Source organism: Aegilops tauschii, chromosome 6 (assembly GCF_002575655.3).
Source record: "Aegilops tauschii subsp. strangulata cultivar AL8/78 chromosome 6, Aet v6.0, whole genome shotgun sequence".
NCBI classification, from domain to species: domain Eukaryota; kingdom Viridiplantae; phylum Streptophyta; class Magnoliopsida; order Poales; family Poaceae; genus Aegilops; species Aegilops tauschii.
The window spans coordinates 483,288,065-483,306,067 of NC_053040.3; the positions used below are offsets into that span (position 1 = coordinate 483,288,065).

General features: G+C 44.3%; 1 protein-coding gene and 1 long non-coding RNA gene across 3 annotated transcripts; one reads left to right on the plus strand and one right to left on the minus strand.

The window, feature by feature from the left end:
• Nucleotides 1-431: 431 nt before the first annotated feature.
• On the minus strand, nucleotides 432-9,404 carry LOC109748856 (uncharacterized). Its single transcript, XR_012188249.1, has 3 exons — nucleotides 9,166-9,404; nucleotides 865-951; nucleotides 432-765 (listed from the first exon to the last, which is right to left on the minus strand). It is a non-coding gene; the product is annotated as an uncharacterized lncRNA (long non-coding RNA).
• LOC109748855 (G-type lectin S-receptor-like serine/threonine-protein kinase B120) lies at nucleotides 1,681-8,553 on the plus strand. 2 transcript variants are annotated; one of them, XM_045230160.2, is made up of 8 exons: nucleotides 4,078-4,636; nucleotides 4,802-5,614; nucleotides 6,681-6,782; nucleotides 6,909-7,090; nucleotides 7,168-7,378; nucleotides 7,471-7,708; nucleotides 7,786-7,936; nucleotides 8,014-8,553. In XM_045230160.2, exons 1-8 carry the CDS (start codon nucleotides 4,306-4,308, stop codon nucleotides 8,314-8,316), a joined length of 2,331 nt encoding a protein of 776 aa, XP_045086095.1. In that variant the 5' UTR covers nucleotides 4,078-4,305; the 3' UTR covers nucleotides 8,317-8,553. The 2 variants fall into 2 exon arrangements, with proteins under 2 accessions (XP_020163465.1, XP_045086095.1); XM_020307876.4 differs by lacking the exons at nucleotides 4,078-4,636; nucleotides 4,802-5,614 and adding an exon at nucleotides 1,681-3,198.
• Nucleotides 9,405-18,003: the final 8,599 nt, after the last annotated feature.

Consider the following 18,003-nt stretch of genomic DNA (forward strand, 5'->3'; position numbering starts at 1 on the left):
GTGCCACTCCACCCACTGGCCCCAGCAGCGTCGCCGCAAGCACCAGCTGCCGCACCTTGTGCCGTCACCGGAATCGAAGGTGACTACGAGAAAGGGGACACAAAGCACGAGCTACGGAGAGTATTTACTCTCTGTAAATTTTCATATACAAAATATAGTATACAACAATGTTGAACACATGCATAATTTGGAAGATCCTACACTGAGTACACAAGGGGTACAAAACGACTTACCGGTCAGCAGTAAACTCATGCCCCTTGCCAAGAACAATCACTGCAGCTAGAGAGTCAGCTATGCCACATGCTATGTAAGTCCTGAAGTCGGCTTCCAACTTCTCTGCAAACTGAAGTCAACTATCTGCCACACATAAATACATGTGTATTGTTAGAACAACGATGCTATCTACACTCATATGCCTCAGCAAAACAACGTCAGATAATCACTTGCAGATTGATGTCCTGATCAGTCTGAGCATAAGAATATCCACTGAAACAACTCTGTAAATAATAGATCTCTGAGTTGCTGCAGTGCTACCCATGCATGGAAATACAGAGTTGCTCCAGCCTGTCAGACCCGAGTTGGTCTGAAGATCAAGATTCAGAAACAATAACTGAAATGACTTTATAGCCTTACAACTTGGAGGAAAAAGAAGGAAAAGCAAAATGGAGTAGTTGGCTCTCTGAAGGCTCGCCGGAAAGCCAACAGCGACACAGGACGCTCTCGCAGCCGTTAGGTGCTGATCGGACGCCATCTGAGTCTTCATAACTAGCGAAGCGGTACGGGGACAGGAGAAGCATCAGAGTTGTCTCGTTCAAACTTAACTGAATCGACGATGCAGTGTTGAATTCTTCAGAGAACACATACTTGGGTCCTGACGCAGCCTTGTCATCTTAGCGAGTAGGTGGTTGTGCTATCACCTCCTCCAGCGCAAAAATCATTTCTGAGTTATACCTTTATGATGAAAGATATGCAGTGTGAGCATCTGCAATAACATAAATGCATAGACAGCTAAAAAAATCCTTTTCAGGTGATACACTCTTTTCAGATAAATGAGGAGACACTAAACACTATTCAGACAGCTAAAAAATCCGTTTTCTTGCAAAGCTGGGGGCGCAAACGTGGGCACGACTGCAAGCTGAAATGCATAGCTAGCAAACTCCTATAATTGCAGAGACCAGAACGAGTGCCCAGAGAGTTTGACCTCACATTTTTAAGCAACAAGGTCCCTTTCTAAATCTAGTCAGGGCCTAATGGTGTTCTTCTGAAACCCAAAAGAAAATAAGATGTGTGCTTCCTAATGAGCTGATCTGTCCATGTTTTTAGCTTCTCCAGTTACATGGTCAAACAATAGGTGATGCATGTCCAATGGGAAGACCATGGAATTTTCTGCACTACTGATGTTCACATTTACCTACAATCTCATATGTATATGCACAAAAGATTGGTTCATTTCAAAAAAAAACATCCAAGGTAAAAATACCAAAATTGAAACAACTAGAATTATATGAGTTTGTTCTGTTCATAAACATATGAGTTTGTTCAGTTCATAAAAACATGGAATCCAACTAAACCTGTAGTAATCAGCACATTCAAAGAAGAAAACCCAGCAGTCACATCTAAAAGAAAGGTAGATGGCTAATCTCATTATTGAGAAAGGCTAGTCTATCATGGCCCAGATGATAACAACCACAAACCAGCATTTCAAGCTTCCTAGAAATATCTATCCTTGACTGCTTCAAAGACTCCCAGAAACTTCCTATGGGAAAAGGACCACAAGTAAAATGCTTGACTGACTCTGCTTCTTCCCGGAGTTCTAATCTACCTTGCCCAAGGCAACTCATCCACTTATTTGCTTCCATATCCCAGTTCCATAGTTCGTTACAGCAATGGATCCCACCATTCCCATACACACAGTCATCTGCCTTGTTTGTTGGTCATTTTCCCTATTGCCATTATGTGCATCATCCAGCAGACATCTTCTTCCCGGCAAGCCACTTTCTGCTGGTAGCACCATCACCTCCAACGACGGCACTTTTGCCCTGGGATTCTTCTCCCCCTCCAGCTCTGGCACAAAACAGTACTACATCGGCATATGGTACAAGAACATACCCGAAGACAACGTTGTGTGGGTTGCCAACCGTGCTATGCCGGTCACTGATCCTTCTTCTGCAACACTTGCCTTCACAAACGGATCTGATCTCGCCTTGTCAGACACCAACGGCCAGCTTCTATGGACGACAAACATCAGCGCTGCAGGAAATTCATCATCAGAGGCAACTGCTGGAAAAGCCACACTTTATAACAATGGGAATTTTATCCTTCGGTCACAGGGCATCATCTTATGGCAAAGCTTCGATTACCCGACCGACACTCTCCTTCCAGGTATGAACTTCAGGATCACCCACAAGACGCATGCACTACAACAGCTCATCTCTTGGAGAAACCCCCAAGACCCATCCCCAGGCAACTTCACATATGGTGCACACCCTGATGAGTTTCTGCAGCGTTTTGTATGGAATGGCTCAACACCATACAGGCGAAGTCCAGTATGGAATAACTTTTTGGTAGTCGGGCAGTATATCGGGAGTATAAAGTCCACAATTTACTTTACACTGCAAACTGTTGATGATGAGGTCTACATTTCCTTTGGAGTACCAGCACCAAGTGTCTCCTCATTAGTGCTAGTGAAGATGGACTGCTCCGGCAAGATGAAGATACGAACCTGGAATAGCAACGTGTCCAAATGGACTGACCTGCAGTCAGAACCTAACCAGGAATGCAACAAATATGGTTACTGTGGTCCATTTGGTTACTGTGACAACACACAGCCTATTGTGACATGCAAGTGTCTTGATGGCTTTGAGCCAAACAACAAACAGGACTGGACGGCCCGCAGGTTTTCACAGGGATGCCACCGGATGGAAGCACTACGATGTGGTCAAGGGGATGGCTTCTTAAATATGTCAAGCATGAAGGTTCCCGATCAGTTTGTGCATGTCAAGAATAGAAGCTTAGATGACTGCATAGCAGATTGCACCAGCAACTGCTCCTGCACGGCGTATGCTTACGCCAATATGAGCACCAAGGTTATCAATGGGGATGAAACTAGGTGCCTATTATGGATTGGAGATTTGATTGACACAGAGAAGCTCATGGGAGAAGGGGAAAACCTCTACATCCGGGTTAATGGATTCAGTGGTACAGTTTACTGTTTCTGTTTCTGTTTCTCTGCTTGCGCTAGTAGATATAGCCTCTATTTTGCGGGTCCAGTGGAGCTCCAGTAGTAACCCCCTTAGTACAGCTCAAAATTAGTATTTATGCCCCACCCCCCTATACATGTGTGCATTTTATAGAGCTTCTCCAGCCTTGCCATCTCAATGAGTATATGGTCGAGCTTTCACCTCCATTAGTAATACATTTACAATGGAAGAAATGCACCGTGAATATCTGCAGTAACATAATGAGTAGCATGAGTAGACACTAAACAGGTGATACGCTCTTTACAGATATGCAGTTGCACACGACAGCTAAAAATTACATTTTCCTTGCAAAGCCAGGGGCGCAAATGCGGGCAGGACTGCACACTCAATCGCGTAGCTGGCAAATCATATAATCGCAGGGAACAGGGTTATATACGTTATTCCACCCATAGTGTTTGACCTCACATCCTAATGTAATTTTTAAGCAACAAGCACATGGTTCCTTTGTACATTCGGTCAGGGTCCAATGGTGTTCTTCTGAAGCCCGAAAGAACAGAAAATGCGCTTCTTTATGAGGTGATATGTCCATGTTTTTAACTTATCCAGTTATAACTCACATGGTCAAACATTAGGTAAAGCAAGTCCAAAGGAAAGACCACAGAATTTCCTGCACCACTGATGTCTGACGTAAAGACCCATGATCTCATATGTATACGCACAAAAGATAAGTTTCTTTCAAAAAACATCTAAGGTAACATATCAAAACCGACAAGGGGTTTATTCCAAGTAAAATTGTAGTGATCAGCACATTCAAACAACAAAACCAGCAGTCACACCGAAAAGAAAAGTAAATGGCTATTCTGTTTGCTGAGAAAGGTAGTCCATGATAGTCCAGATGATAGCAACCAACCCAACATTTTCAAACTTCCTAGAAACATCTCTCTTTGACTACTTCCAAGATTCCCACTTTCCCAGTAGCTTCCTGTGGAAAAAGGAGCGCAAATAAAATGATTGACTGGCTCTGCCTCAGTTCTGATGTGCACTGTCCAAGGCAACTCATCCACTTCTTTGCTTCCATATCCCAGTTCTATAGTTCACTACAGCAATGGATCCCCTTCCCCTACACACAATCATCTGGCTTGTTTGTTGGTCATTTTGGTTATTCCCGTTCTGTGCATCATCCGGCAGCCGCCTTCTTCCCGACAAGCCGCTTTCTGTTGGAAGCACCATCACCTCCGATGACGGCACTTTTGCCCTGGGATTCTTCTCCCTGTCCAGCTCCAGCACAAAACATTACTACGTCGGCATATGGTACAAGAACATACCCGAAGACAACTTTGTGTGGGTTGCCAACCGTGCTATGCCCATAACTGATCCTTCTTCTGCAACACTCGCGTTCACAAGCGGATCCAATCTCGCCTTGTCAGACACCAAAGGTACGCTTCTCTGGACGACAAACATCAGCGCTGCATGAAATTCATCTTCAGAGGCAACTGGTGGAAAAGCCATGCTTGATAACAATGGGAATTTTATCCTTCAGTCATCACATGGCACCATCTTATGGCAAAGCTTTGATTACCCGACCGACACTCTCCTTCCAGGTATGAACCTCACGATCACCCACAAGACGCATGCACTAAAACGGCTCATCTCTTGGAGAAGCCCCCAAGACCCGTCCCCAGGCAACTTCTCATCTGGTGCAGACCCTGATGAGTTTCGACAGCGTTTTATATGGAATGGCTCAACCCCATACCTGCGAGGTTCAATATGGAACAACAATTTGGTAATTGGACAGTATGTCGAGAGTATCAAGTCCACAATTTACTATAGACTGCTTACTATTGATGATGAGGTCTACGCTTCCTTTGGACTGCCGCCACCAAGTGTCGCATTAGTGCAAATGAAGATTGACTACTCAGGTAAGATAAAAACACGAGTCTGGAATAGCAACATGTCCAAATGGACTGACCTGTGGTCAGGACCTAACCACGAATGCAACAAATTTGGTTATTGTGGTCCATTTGGTTACTGCGACAACACGCAGCCTATTGTGACATGCAAGTGTCTTGATGGCTTTGAGCCAAACAACAAACAAGACTGGACGGCCAGCAGGTTTTCACAGGGATGTCACCGAATGGAAGCAATTACATGTGGTCAAGGGGATGGCTTCTTAAATATGTCAACCATGAAGATTCCCAGCCAGTTCTTGTATGTCAAGAATAGAAGCTTAGATGAATGCATAGCAGAATGCACCAGCAACTGCTCCTGCACGGCCTTTACTTACACCAATATGAGCATTGATGCTATCAATGGGGATGAAACTAGGTGCCTATTATGGACCAGAGATTTGATCGACATGGAGAAGCTCATTGGACAAGGGGAAACCCTCTATATCCGGGTTAATGGATTGAGTGGTACAGTTTACTGTTTCTGTTTCTCTGCTTGTGCTGTTAGATATACTCCTCTATTTCCGGGCCCAGTGGAGCTCCAGTAATATCCTCTAGAGTTATATGTACAATGTGAGTACAAGATAGGTTTAAGTTAGTAGTGGCGGGCAAATATTAGAGGGTAAAGACTTTATAATGCCATTATGATAGAACAGTTTGGTGTAACATATATGCAGTGTGTGAATCACTACAATCTTTTTTATACAAAAAGACAATAGCTTATTCAATTGGAGGGTGCAGATTAGGAGCCACTGGATGCAGCATGAAAATATGAGCATGCAGTGGTTCACAATATTCCAGATAATGTTTATAAAGTTAGTTAGCATGTAAAGCACTTCCATCTGAAACATTTATTAATGAACAGCTTCTAATACATGTTTCAAACATTGAGGTGTCCAGAAACATTTTGCCAGCCGCCAACACAGTTATTACAGAGTGTATATATATATCCAATCTCAGCCAATGTATAGGAAGTGAGCCTAGCTCATATTGGCGGGAGAGTCAGTGTACAGTCCCACAACCCTGGTTCGAGTCCTATTTCATTGGACTTGAATTTGGTGTACAATCTACTACCTCTGTTTATAAATATAAGACGTTGTGGCAGTTCAATTTAAACTGCCAAAATGTCTTATATTTAGGAACAGAGGGTATATTTCCTATTAATAGAAAATGTAGTTGCTCGTAATAGTTCATAGAATCCATTTCTATACATACCTATAAAAGGAAACCTTCGCGTTCTGGCATAAGTTGTATATGCCATCTGATTATAGTGTATAAAAGAATAGGGCATGACAACCACTCCATCCAGTTCAACAAAACATGTTGTGTGCGTTTAGTGTTAAGTATCAGGCAGACATTTTGTATGTCCCAAATGTTACCATACTCGTGATGCAATTGTTCATGTGAGAAATAGATTGCTTGAGAATTGAAACAATGTGCATGTAGTTCATACTTGTAAGAAATATTTGGCTTGTGAAACTAACTATTTAGCAAATCTTTAAATTATGTTTGCTTACAGATTGAATTTTGGCAGATAAAAAGCGGAAGAGCATTGTTTTAAAAATTACACTGCCAGTCGTGTCAAGTTTGCTCATAGTCATATGTGTGTGGCTTGTTTGGATCTGCAACTTGGGAGGTAGAACACAGTTCCATATTTTTCTCGTATATTTCCCCCAAGCATGTTTGCGCAGGGCAATGTTATTCCATATTTCTATGTGCTATGTCCCTTTATTATAATGTTTGCAATCAATGTTCCTGGTAGGCAAACAAAAAAACAAGAAAAATTTGAAGAAGGTGATGTCAGGAACTTCGAGCACTTCTGTTGAACTTCACGATGGAAACTTAAAGTATCCTTTTATAAGCTTCAAAGAAATTGTACTTGCAACAAACAATTTCTCTAACTCCAACATGCTTGGACATGGAGGTTTTGGCAATGTTTACAAGGTAACATGAAATTTTCTCTTATAGAGCAACATAACTGTGTTTCCCTCTTGTTTGAACTAAAAGTATCAAGTGCTCAGGGGACATTAGAAGATGGTACAAAAATTGCTGTGAAAAGGCTTAGTAAGGGTTCTGGCCAGGGGGTAATGGAGTTCAGAAATGAAGTAATACTCATTGCGAAGTTGCAGCACCAAAACTTGGTTAGACTTCTAGGTTTCTGCATCCATGGAGATGAGAAACTATTGATATATGAATATTTACCTAACAAGAGTCTAGACGCCATGCTTTTCGGTATGTTCTGCTTACGTCTTGACAAATTTCAGTAAGTAATGAAATCAACCAGAATGGCTGATATTATCCCTCAATTGATGCTATGGTAGCAGATGCCACAAGAAAATCAATGCTTGATTGGCCGATGAGATTCGAGATAATCAAAGGGGTAGCTAGAGGACTTCTTTATCTTCATCAAGATTCAAGGCTGAAGATAATTCACAGGGATCTCAAAGCAAGCAACATATTATTAGATGCCGAAATGAGCCCTAAGATATCTGATTTTGGTATGGCAAGGATATTTGGTGGCAATCAGCAGCAAGAAAATACCAACCGTGTCGTTGGCACATAGTAAGAGATATACTGCATGAATTATCTTTATGCATTATTCTTGTGCTTGACCAAAATTTTGTTCTGTGTTCAAACAGCGGTTACATGTCCCCTGAATATGTTTTGAAAGGAGTGTTTTCTGTCAAGTCTGATGTATATAGCTTTGGAGTTTTACTACTGGAGATTGTGAGTGGCTCAAAGATCAGCTCTGTGCACCTAAAAGCAGACTTCAGCAGCATTATAGCCTATGTAAGTAAAATGACATGTTCGAATTTCTGCAAGTATAGAAAATATATGCATCTTGAAAGGGTAAAGAATGGATGCAGGCATGGAGCTTATGGAAGGATGGGAACACACAGGATTTTGTTGACTCGTCAATTGTGGGGAGCTGCTCACTTAATGAAACTTCACGGTGCATCCATATCGGACTCTTATGTGTTCAAGGCAGACCAAATGCGCGGCCACTAGTGTCATCAATCGTGTCCTTCCTGGAAAATGGAGATATATCCCTTCCAACTCCAAAAGAGCCCATGTATTTTGCAGAAGATAACTATGGTACTGATGGAGCAGCAGAAAATACTGCGAAGTCTGCAAATAACATGAGCATTACAGTACTGGAGGGACGCTAGCACCTAGCAGTCCAATTTCTGCATATTTTTAGGCACTTTTTACAACTGTATACCGGATAAGAAACTGGTATTTGTATTGAAGAACAAGAAGCTTTGTTTTAATATAGATAATGTATTTCAACTCCAGTAGCTCCCACGGCAAAATGGGAGAGGTCGAAATGTTCTTATTAAAGACCCTTCTCACCAAGAATTTTGTATGCACAAAAGAAGGCAAGTTAAGCTTTTTTTTTTGGTATCCTTAGTAGGACTCTGTATTTCTTAATTTTGCATGCAATTTGTGTCTTGGTTACTATGGAACTTTTTTTAAGTACAAGTATGGAAGTAAGAAAAAGTGAAAGTTATCTGATACGTCACTTTATTGCATCAAAATATACACAATGCTTACCTAGAAGAAAAGACATTCTGTAGCACTGATCCAGAATGCTTAAAGTATACAATATAACCCTTAACTAAGCAAGTGCCATCGGTCCAGAAATGAGAAACTTATGTAGGAGAATGTGAACCCTTATCAATACCAAGGTTATGTGTCGCCTCTTTTTTGGGTTTTCGATAAATACCACACGCCACTTGAACGAGACATTGATCAACTACGTAGTGCTACTCTTTGAAATATGTTGAAATAAGCTTTTAGAGGAGCACAGAAGCACCTTAAAGATTCCTTTCAAACTTGAAAGGATAAACTGGTTTGTGAAAAATTGTAAAATATGCCACTAGCATTTTCACAAACACCTTGTGCCCACTCTAGCTCACTGCTCATGGGCACCAACCGAGGACACCCCGCCTCGAGATCCCGTAACAAAGGCCAAAGGGCATAGGTTGTATGGCTCAATTGGCATGTAGAGCACGCACCTTTGAGAAGCTCTCGCTCCCGCGCTCCGCCCGGACGGCGTGGCGTGGCGGCCCGTCTTGGCCAGCTCCCCGTCCATATCTGCCGCCCGTCGTGAGCCCGTACTGGCTCCAAATGTGAGGCCGGGAGGGGGGGGGGGGGGGGGGGGGGGGGGGGGGGAGGAAGAAGGTTGCGCCAATATTTCTCCTCCTCCCGTCGGAGATGCGGCGTCTCCGTACCCCGCCGTTCTGCTCCTGTCGACAAACCTCCTTCCTTCCTCTCGCGCAGTTTTTTTTAGGCAATCCTAACGCGCAGCGGCACCTGGACCAGGGCCCAAGGGCTTTCTTTGGTGATTCGGCTCAGCTCGGCCCAATCCAGCCAGGGTTACGGGCCTGACATTCCACGCAGCTCTCAGGAAAACGCAGTTCCTCAAAAAAACGTCGTCTCCAAACAAGCTATCTAGACTCCCCTCTTGTTAGGGTTTTGCTTCCTCTCGGCGGCGGCGGCGATTTCTTCACCCCCCACCGTAGAGAACCTGATCTACGCTGCCTCCCTCCCCTCGCCGGTGATCTGGGGCTCGTGGGCCTCGACGATGGCGGGATCGGAGGAAGTGATGGGGACAATACCGCCTGCGGAACCAGCTTCTTCAGGCAAGAGATCTAAGGAGGACGGCGCGCCCACGGGCGTGGCAGATGCTGATCTGGAAGCAATGATGGCGGAGCTCGGATTGAAGGAAGGAGACTTGCAAGATGTCGTGGTTGAGGAGGAGGAACTCCCTGAAGAATCAACCAGATGGATGGCCCTTGCTAGGGTTCATACAAAGAAAACGTACAGCCAATATTGGTTTTTCAAGAACATGAGGGTTGCTTGGGATCTGGCCAAGGAGGTGAAAATCAGACCGCTGGAAGACAATCTGTACACGCTGCAATTCTTGTGCCTAGGCGACTGGGAACGGGTAATGCAAGATGGCCCTTGGACGTTCAAGGGAAAAGCGGTGGTCATTACTCCTTATGATGGTTTCACAAAGCCCTCCCTGATTGATCTCACAAAAATAGAAATATGGATGCAAATCCATGACCTGCCCGATGGATTTTATCCAAAGATCAAAGCGCTCTCAGCCACGGTGGGAGAATTCATATACGCCGAACCAAAATCTCAGGACTTTGAAGGGAATTTTGCACGCGTTCGCGTGAGGATTGACGTGACTAAACCCTTGAAGAATGCCGTTTCACTGGTGATCAAGAAGAAGGAAGGTATGCAGCGTGTAATCTTCAGGGTAAAATTTGAAAGGCTGCCGGACTGGTGTGCGGTATGTGGCTATTTAGGGCATCTTTTCAAGGAGTGTGGAGACGGCGTATGGCCACAGAATGCGCTGGTCTTCAAGGACCTGAAAGCTTCATGGTTCAAAGGACCTGGTCAAGGCCCTGGCAAAAGCAGAGGAAACCGGAGTGGAAGGGGCCGAGGTCGCTCTAGTGGTGGTCGGGGCCGTGGCGCCACCCAATATAACAGTATGGAATTGGGAGATAACATGGAAGAAGAGGATCACGAACGTGATGTCATGATGGAAGATGCTGATCAAAACAGGAAGAGGGGGGCTCTGGTGCAGCCTATTCATAAACCACAGCTTCCCCCTACACCTGTCACGACGAACAAAGCCCCAATGCTTCCACCACCGAAAGTGCCAGTAAGTCCCTCCTCGAAACAGGAGTCGAAGAGGACCAAACCCAGCTCAAGTGCAAACGAGACGTCTACACCAAAGAGTTCAGCTCCTACCAAGAACCCTGATGCGCGTTTGGCGGGCCCCCAAGTGGGGTCGCGCCAGGCGCAATGAGTCTCCTGTGTTGGAACTGCCGCGGGGCTGGCAAACCCGCGACAGTTCGAGAGCTTCGTGATCTCACGAGGCAATTTGCCCCCTCTATAGCTTGTATTGTTGAAACACAGTTAGAGGGCTCTCGAGTAGAGAATTTAGCAGGGACACTAGGTTATAGTAAAAATTTCGCAGTGAGCGGTTCGGGTAGGAGTGGAGGACTATGTATCTTTTGGAATGAGGAAATAAAGCTAGAAATTCTTGGTTACTCTGAGTATCACATCGATGTATCCGTTGAAGAGATGGTGGACGTCAAAACTAGAGTTACGTTTGTTTATAGTGAGGCACAGGTAAATGAACGATACAAAACTTGGAACATGCTGACCAGAATTGTGGGAGCACATAATCTGCCATGGGTGGTTATGGGAGATTTCAACGAGGTTTTACATGCACATGAACATGATGGAGTGGGAGCCAGAAGCCAAGCACAGATGGATTTGTTTCGTGATGCTCTTGATACTTGTGGCCTTACTGATTTGGGGTACAGAGGAAACAAGTGGACTTTTGAGCGAATGGTGACAGGTGGAACGTACACCAGAGTCCGGCTGGACAGAGGGGTAGCAAATCCGGAGTGGTTGATGGCTTTCCCAGATGCAACAGTGGAACATAAAATAGCTACCACTTCCGATCACGTCCCATTGCTACTTAGTTTCCGCGACGTGCATGCATGTGCACGCGGACCGAGACCATTTAAGTACGAGCTCTGCTGGGAGAGAGATGATTCGCATGCAGCAGTAATTGCGTCCGGATGGGGACAGCAGCAGCAAGGGATTCGGTGGACTCAGTTTGGCAAAAGTTGACGCGTGTCTCAGGCGACCTGTCTCAGTGGGATCACAATCATTTCGGGAATGTGCGGCTGCAGATTGCGGGACTGCTCCGCAGGCTACAGGAGATGCGCGCAGCCCCAGGAAGATCCGGCCCCAATCATGAGGAATTAAAAATAACTGAAACACTGGTTGAATTATATCATCGTGAAGAGATTTTGTGGTGCCAAAGAGCTAGATTAGAGTGGCTAATGCACGGGGATAAAAACACTTATTTCTTTCACCTTAGAGCCAGTCGTCGAAGGAGGAAGAACAAGATAAAAGCACTCCAGAGGGAAGATGGCCAGCTGACAGAAGATATACTAGAGATGAAAGCCTTAACGACTTCCTTTTATAAAACGCTATACACCTCTGAAGGTGTACAGAACATGGACCAAGTGATTTCGACGGTACCGCGCAAGGTGACTCAGGGTATGAATGAGATTCTTAATGCCCCTTATACTGACAAGGAAGTCAAGACGGCTCTTTTTCAGATGTTTCCTACGAAGTCGCCCGGCCCGGATGGGTTCCCAGCACACTTTTTCCAGCGCCATTGGGGGATTTGCGGAGATGATGTCACAAGAGCAGTTTTGAGGATTGTTGAAGGTAATGAGTCAGCAGCCAGCATTAATGATACAATCCTAGTATTGATCCCAAAGGTAAAAAATCCTACATTGCTAACTCAGTTCCGGCCGATAAGTTTGTGCAACGTTTTATATAAAATTGCCTCTAAGGTGATCTCAAATCGGCTCAAGTTAGTACTTTCGGATATAATTTCCTAAGAGTAGTCAACCTTTGTGCCAGGGAGACTGATTACAGACAACATCATCACGGCGTATGAATGTCTACATTTCATGAAGAGAAATAAAGCAAAAAAGCACCAGTCTTGCGCTTTGAAACTTGACATGGCGAAAGCCTATGATAGGGTTGAGTGGGAATATCTCAGGGTAATTATGGTGAAACTAGGCTTCACATAAAGATGGATAAATATCGTCATGGGCCTGGTAACAACAGTGAAGTTCTCTGTCCAGTTTAACGGTAAGAAGCTTGAGGAATTTACTCCTACACGGGGAATCAGACAAGGGGACCCAATATCCCCATACCTATTCTTAATAGCAGCAGAGGGCCTTTCATGCCTCCTAAAATCTAGAGACGAGTCATCAAATTTGAGTGGCCTGCAGGTGGCACCGTCGGCGCCATCAGTTAACCACTTGTTATTCGCAGATGACAGCCTGCTGTTTTTTAAGGCTAATGGTATGGCCGCTACTTAGGTGAACCTAGTGCTGGACATGTATTGCCAGGCTACGGGCCAACTACTTAACCATAGTAAATCTTCTATCTTTTTCAGCAAGGGGGTCCCTGAAACCTTAAGGCTGGAGATCAAGAATCTATTGGGTGTATCGAATGAGACTCTAAATGAAAAATACTTGGGGATGCCATCTGATGTGGGGAGCTCAAAGAATGGAGCCTTCAAGTACCTAAAGGATCGTCTATGGGCCAAAGTTCAAGGTTGGATTGAAAATACTATGTCTTCAGCAGGAAAGGAGATACTTGTAAAGTCTGTGACACAGGCGGTCCCGGTTTTCTCAATGTCGTGCTTTAAGCTTCCACGGGGTTTATGTGAGCATCTCAATATGCTTATCAGGACATTCTGGTGGGGAAGTAAAGATGGTAAGCGCAAGCCACACTGGGTCTCCTGGAAGACTATGACACAACCCAAAGGTATGGGGGGTTTGGGGTTTAAGGATTTCAAACTTTTCAATATGGCTATGCTGGCCAAGCAGGCATGGCGTCTGCTGCAATTCCCTGACTCCCTAAGTGCTCGTCTACTGAAAAGCATCTACTACCCAAACACTTCGGTTCTTGATGCTAATTTGGGGAATCACCCAAGCCAAATATGGAGGAGCTTGATCGAGGGGCGGGATACCCTTAAGCTGGGTTTGATCAAAAGAATAGGCAATGGGGGAACGACAAGAATCTGGGAAGAAAACTGGCTGCCACGCGAGGAAATGATGAGACCGTATGGGTGCATCTCACAGAACCCATCCGGAACTTGTCTCAGAGCTCATAGATGCCACGTCAGCCCAATGGGACAGACAGAGGGTGTCGGAAGTTTTTATGCCAATGGACGTTCGGGTAATAATGGCAATTCCGCTGTGCACCATGAATGTTCCGGATTTCTGGAGCTGGCATTACAAAAAGAATGGAAATTTCTCTGTTAAATCAGCCTACCGTATGCTGGTGGCGACAAGAGCTAGAAGAGAGGCATGGCGGGACCTTCTAGCACGTCCAGAGAGGAGGGAGCCTGGAAGAAACTTTGGCAAACTCAAGTGCCGGGCAAGGTGAGGATGTTTCTCTAGCGATTGTCCAAACACTCAATCCCTACCAACGATGTGAGGGCACACAGACATATGAGTGGCTCAAGTGCTTGCGGCATCTGTGGTGCTCACGATTCATGGAGGCACTCCCTAATAGAGTGCTCAATGTCCAGATGCATCTGGTCACTGATGGATGTGGAGCTCACTGAAAATCTTGCAGCTACAACCGAACCAAACGCCAAACAATGGCTGTTCACTTTGATGGAGTCAATGTCACATGAGCTCTTTGTGAAGCTCTCGGTTACGCTTTGGGCAATCTGGGCAGCGAGACGGAAGGCGATTCATGAAGGGATCTTTCAAAGTCCTCACTCTACACACAGTTTCATCACCAGATTTATTGACGAACTAGATATGCTGAAGGTCAAACCACCCCAGGTGACTGGTGCTGGTGTAGCGATCAGGAGCGGAAGGCCGATAGCTCCTCCTCAAGGCCATGCAAAGATTAATGTGGATGCTGGTGTCCGCAAGGGTAGTAGGGGGACAGCAGCGGCGGTCTGCAGAGACGAATCCGGCGTGTATCTTGGCAGCTCATCCCTGGTGATTGCAGGTCTGGACGACCCTGAAGCTCTGGAAGCGATCGCTTGCCGAGAGGGTTTGGCACTGGCGGCAGATCTCCAACTATAGAATTTTGTGATTTCATCCGATTCCAAGCAAGTTATCAGTGATATCAATAAGGGATGTAGGGGCAGCACTGGAGCTGTCATTAGCGAAATAAAAATACTAGCAAACTCTTTCCAATGTAATTTCATTTTTGAGTCTTGTGCATCCAATATGGAGGCACATAGTCTAGCCAAGTCATCGCTTTCTTTGGGTCCGGGGCGCCACGTTTGGTTTGGCCAACCTCTTGATCCAAGATGTATCCCACAATTTGTGGTTTTTGATGAATAAAACTTAGTTTCCCCCTTAAAAAAAAGTTCCTCAAAAAAAAAAAGAAAGGAAAACACAGTTTTGTACTGCATGCTCACTCGCTCTGTTTCATGCTGCTCAACTGTTTTAAAAAAACCCTAAAAAAACTATTTAAAGAAATTCCACTCAAAAAAACTGTTTAAAGCTTTTTAACAAAAAAATAGCACAACTGTTTACGCCTTTTTTCTTTTCTTTTTGAAGATGTACACCCGTAGGCATACAATACTTATATTCATAATAGTAACGATACAGAGGTGAAACACATACATGCAACAGAAAACAAGGAGGATACAAGCGGTTGTATTGCTACATACCGCCCTTGTTGCAACTATCAAGCACCCACGACCTTCGCCGCTGCCGGAGAAGGAGAGCACCAAAAGTTGGCCCACACTTTGCGATGTTAACGAACCACGATAGCCGCCAACCCTGGAAGGTTGGATCTAGCCCGATAAGGAACATCGGTCGGAGGAGCCCTCTGAGCCTCTTCAACGCCGGATCCGGGGCCAACACCAACCCACCCTTCTACAGATGACCGGATCATCCACCGTCTTCCACAAATCCGTAGCAGTCATTTATCGCCGCACTCCAAGAGCAGCACATCCCCGCCATCACGCCAAGACACAATGCCAGATCGAAGTTGCTCCAACAGCTTGGACTCCACAAGCCTCTCGTTGGCGCCAGCAACACCTCCGACGAGCAGGAGCACGGGCTGGAAAGACAATTATTCCTATGAGCACCATTGGCATCAGGCCCATCATGACACTAACGAAGGAAACTCGAAAACATAGAAACCTAGGACTACAACACACGCCCGAATGAGAAACTAGGGCTCCCTCCCCCTTGCAACGCCAAGACGACAATCAGAGAGGAAGGGGAGCGGCTGAATCCTCGGCGGGCACCTTGGATCCGGAAAAACTGTCGCCTCCTTTCTGTCGCGACAGGAAACGGTTCCAAGAATGTTAGCTTGTTAGAGGAAGGTGAGTTTTTATGTGTTTACACCTTTTTTTTCTTAGACCAGCCTTGACAAAACACTACCTGCTTGTACAAAAAAATTGTAAACATGGTTGAAATTTTTCTTTGACACGGTTGCTACTACAGTCCAGATCCCCTGATGTTGGTAATGCACGTAGTAGGTAATGACAAGTGATGTGTTTATTTCTGTGCGGACTTCCATTCTGTGTATAGACTGCAGCCAGAACGTGGATGGCATTATATTGTTGAAAGCTAAGCTCTAAAGTGGTTTCATTTTTATTGGAAGGGTGAGTCACGCCTCACGTGGTACATTATCTCCCTTTTTTTATATCATGCATACATTATCTCCTCGTGTGTTTTATCTTCCGCGAAATATCTCCTTGTTGTTTATGTTGAGCTACGATTTAGTGTGCCTAGACTAGGACAGTTTTCCATCTATATTGTAGGCCTTAACCGCTCCTGGCATGATGTTCATTGTAGTCTAAACCCTGAAATTTTTTTTGGTAAAGGGTATTTTCATTCAGATGTTGTATTGAAATGATATAACCGCAACGAATGAATGCCTGGCCTTTAGATAACAAAGTGCACATAGCCAACAACTCATAAAAAAATCATAAGAGACACTATTTTATAGAAATAGTAAATAAAGAGTTGCATGGGATTGTACTCCTTTATTTACTAGGGAACTATTTTATACTCCCTCCGTTCCTAAATATAAGTCTTTTTAGATATTCCAACAAGTGACTACATACGGAGCAAAATGAGTGAATCTACACTGTAAAATATGTCTACATACATCCGTATGTTGTAGTCCATTTGAAATATCTAAAAAGACTTACATTTAGGAACGAAGGGAGTACTACATAAGAGACACTATTTTATACCTGGAGTACAATCCCTAAACTCCATGTCCGAATAAATCTAAAAAAAATGTTAGACATTCTTGAGTGTTCTCCCCGCGTATACATTTTAGTGAAGAGATCACATTCATGATGCTTTGGGTAAAAAAGATGTACGCACCAAAATGTTTAAAAATGAGCTTTTTTCAGAGTGCTGTTTTTTTTGGCGCTCACATCAAATGTTTTTTCTTCACATTTTTTAAAATTTTCTTGGTAAAGATACATGGAGTACAATCCTAAACTCCATGTCCAAGAACGAAACACCATTTTTTTTTATAGAAATGATAAATAAAGAGTTGTCTAGGACACATGAGACTCAATTCGAAGCTGCCATCAATTCGCTGGCTTATGTCGAGCTAGATAGAACAGTCGGTTGATGCATGCGTCTCGCATGACAAACTAATGGGGATCATGGGCTTCCAACGACCGAGCGATAGTTCATGAATAGCAACTTTTTTTTTTTGAGGGTACATGAATGGCAACTGCATGACATGATTCTTTCAACGGAAACCACGTACGCAACACTTTTTCCAGCGCACTCTTGCTGCATGCTGCTCGATCCGTTTACACTTTTTTTTCTTGAACGGCACAGTTGTTTACACCTTTTCTATCCAGCACATCTACACATAAAAACGTATCACGGTTGGCAATTTGGCTTTATTGGCGTACCATTATTCGGTGAATCAATACATTCATGGAGCTCTCGGAATATGTAGTACACAAGTTTACAAATGTGGAACATTACACCTCACCTCAGTTCACTAGCCTCATGAAAAACTTGCGCTGAATGAAAGGAGACTAGTGGTGGACACCGAAATCAGCATTCTACCAATCACATAACCACATATAGGAATAAGAAACAATGAAAGGTCATAAAAATAATAATGAAACATGGAAGCAACAGTGGAAGCCCATCCACATGCATATAAGAGCAAGGACAATAATAGAGCCAACTGATGGCTATATCTTGTTGCCACATTATCTATAGCCAACATTATATAGTCGAAAATTCCTGGCAAAATAAAGTATCAATTAC

Bases quoted from the DNA above. Each gene is read 5' to 3' on its own strand.
- LOC109748855 (XM_020307876.4), top strand. From the start codon at position 1,887: ATGGATCCCACCATTCCCATACACACAGTCATCTGCCTTGTTTGTTGG. The intron at 7,091-7,167 runs GTAACATGAAAT...TCAAGTGCTCAG, and splicing joins GTTTTGGCAATGTTTACAAG to GGGACATTAGAAGATGGTAC. The intron at 7,937-8,013 runs GTAAGTAAAATG...GAATGGATGCAG, and splicing joins TCAGCAGCATTATAGCCTAT to GCATGGAGCTTATGGAAGGA.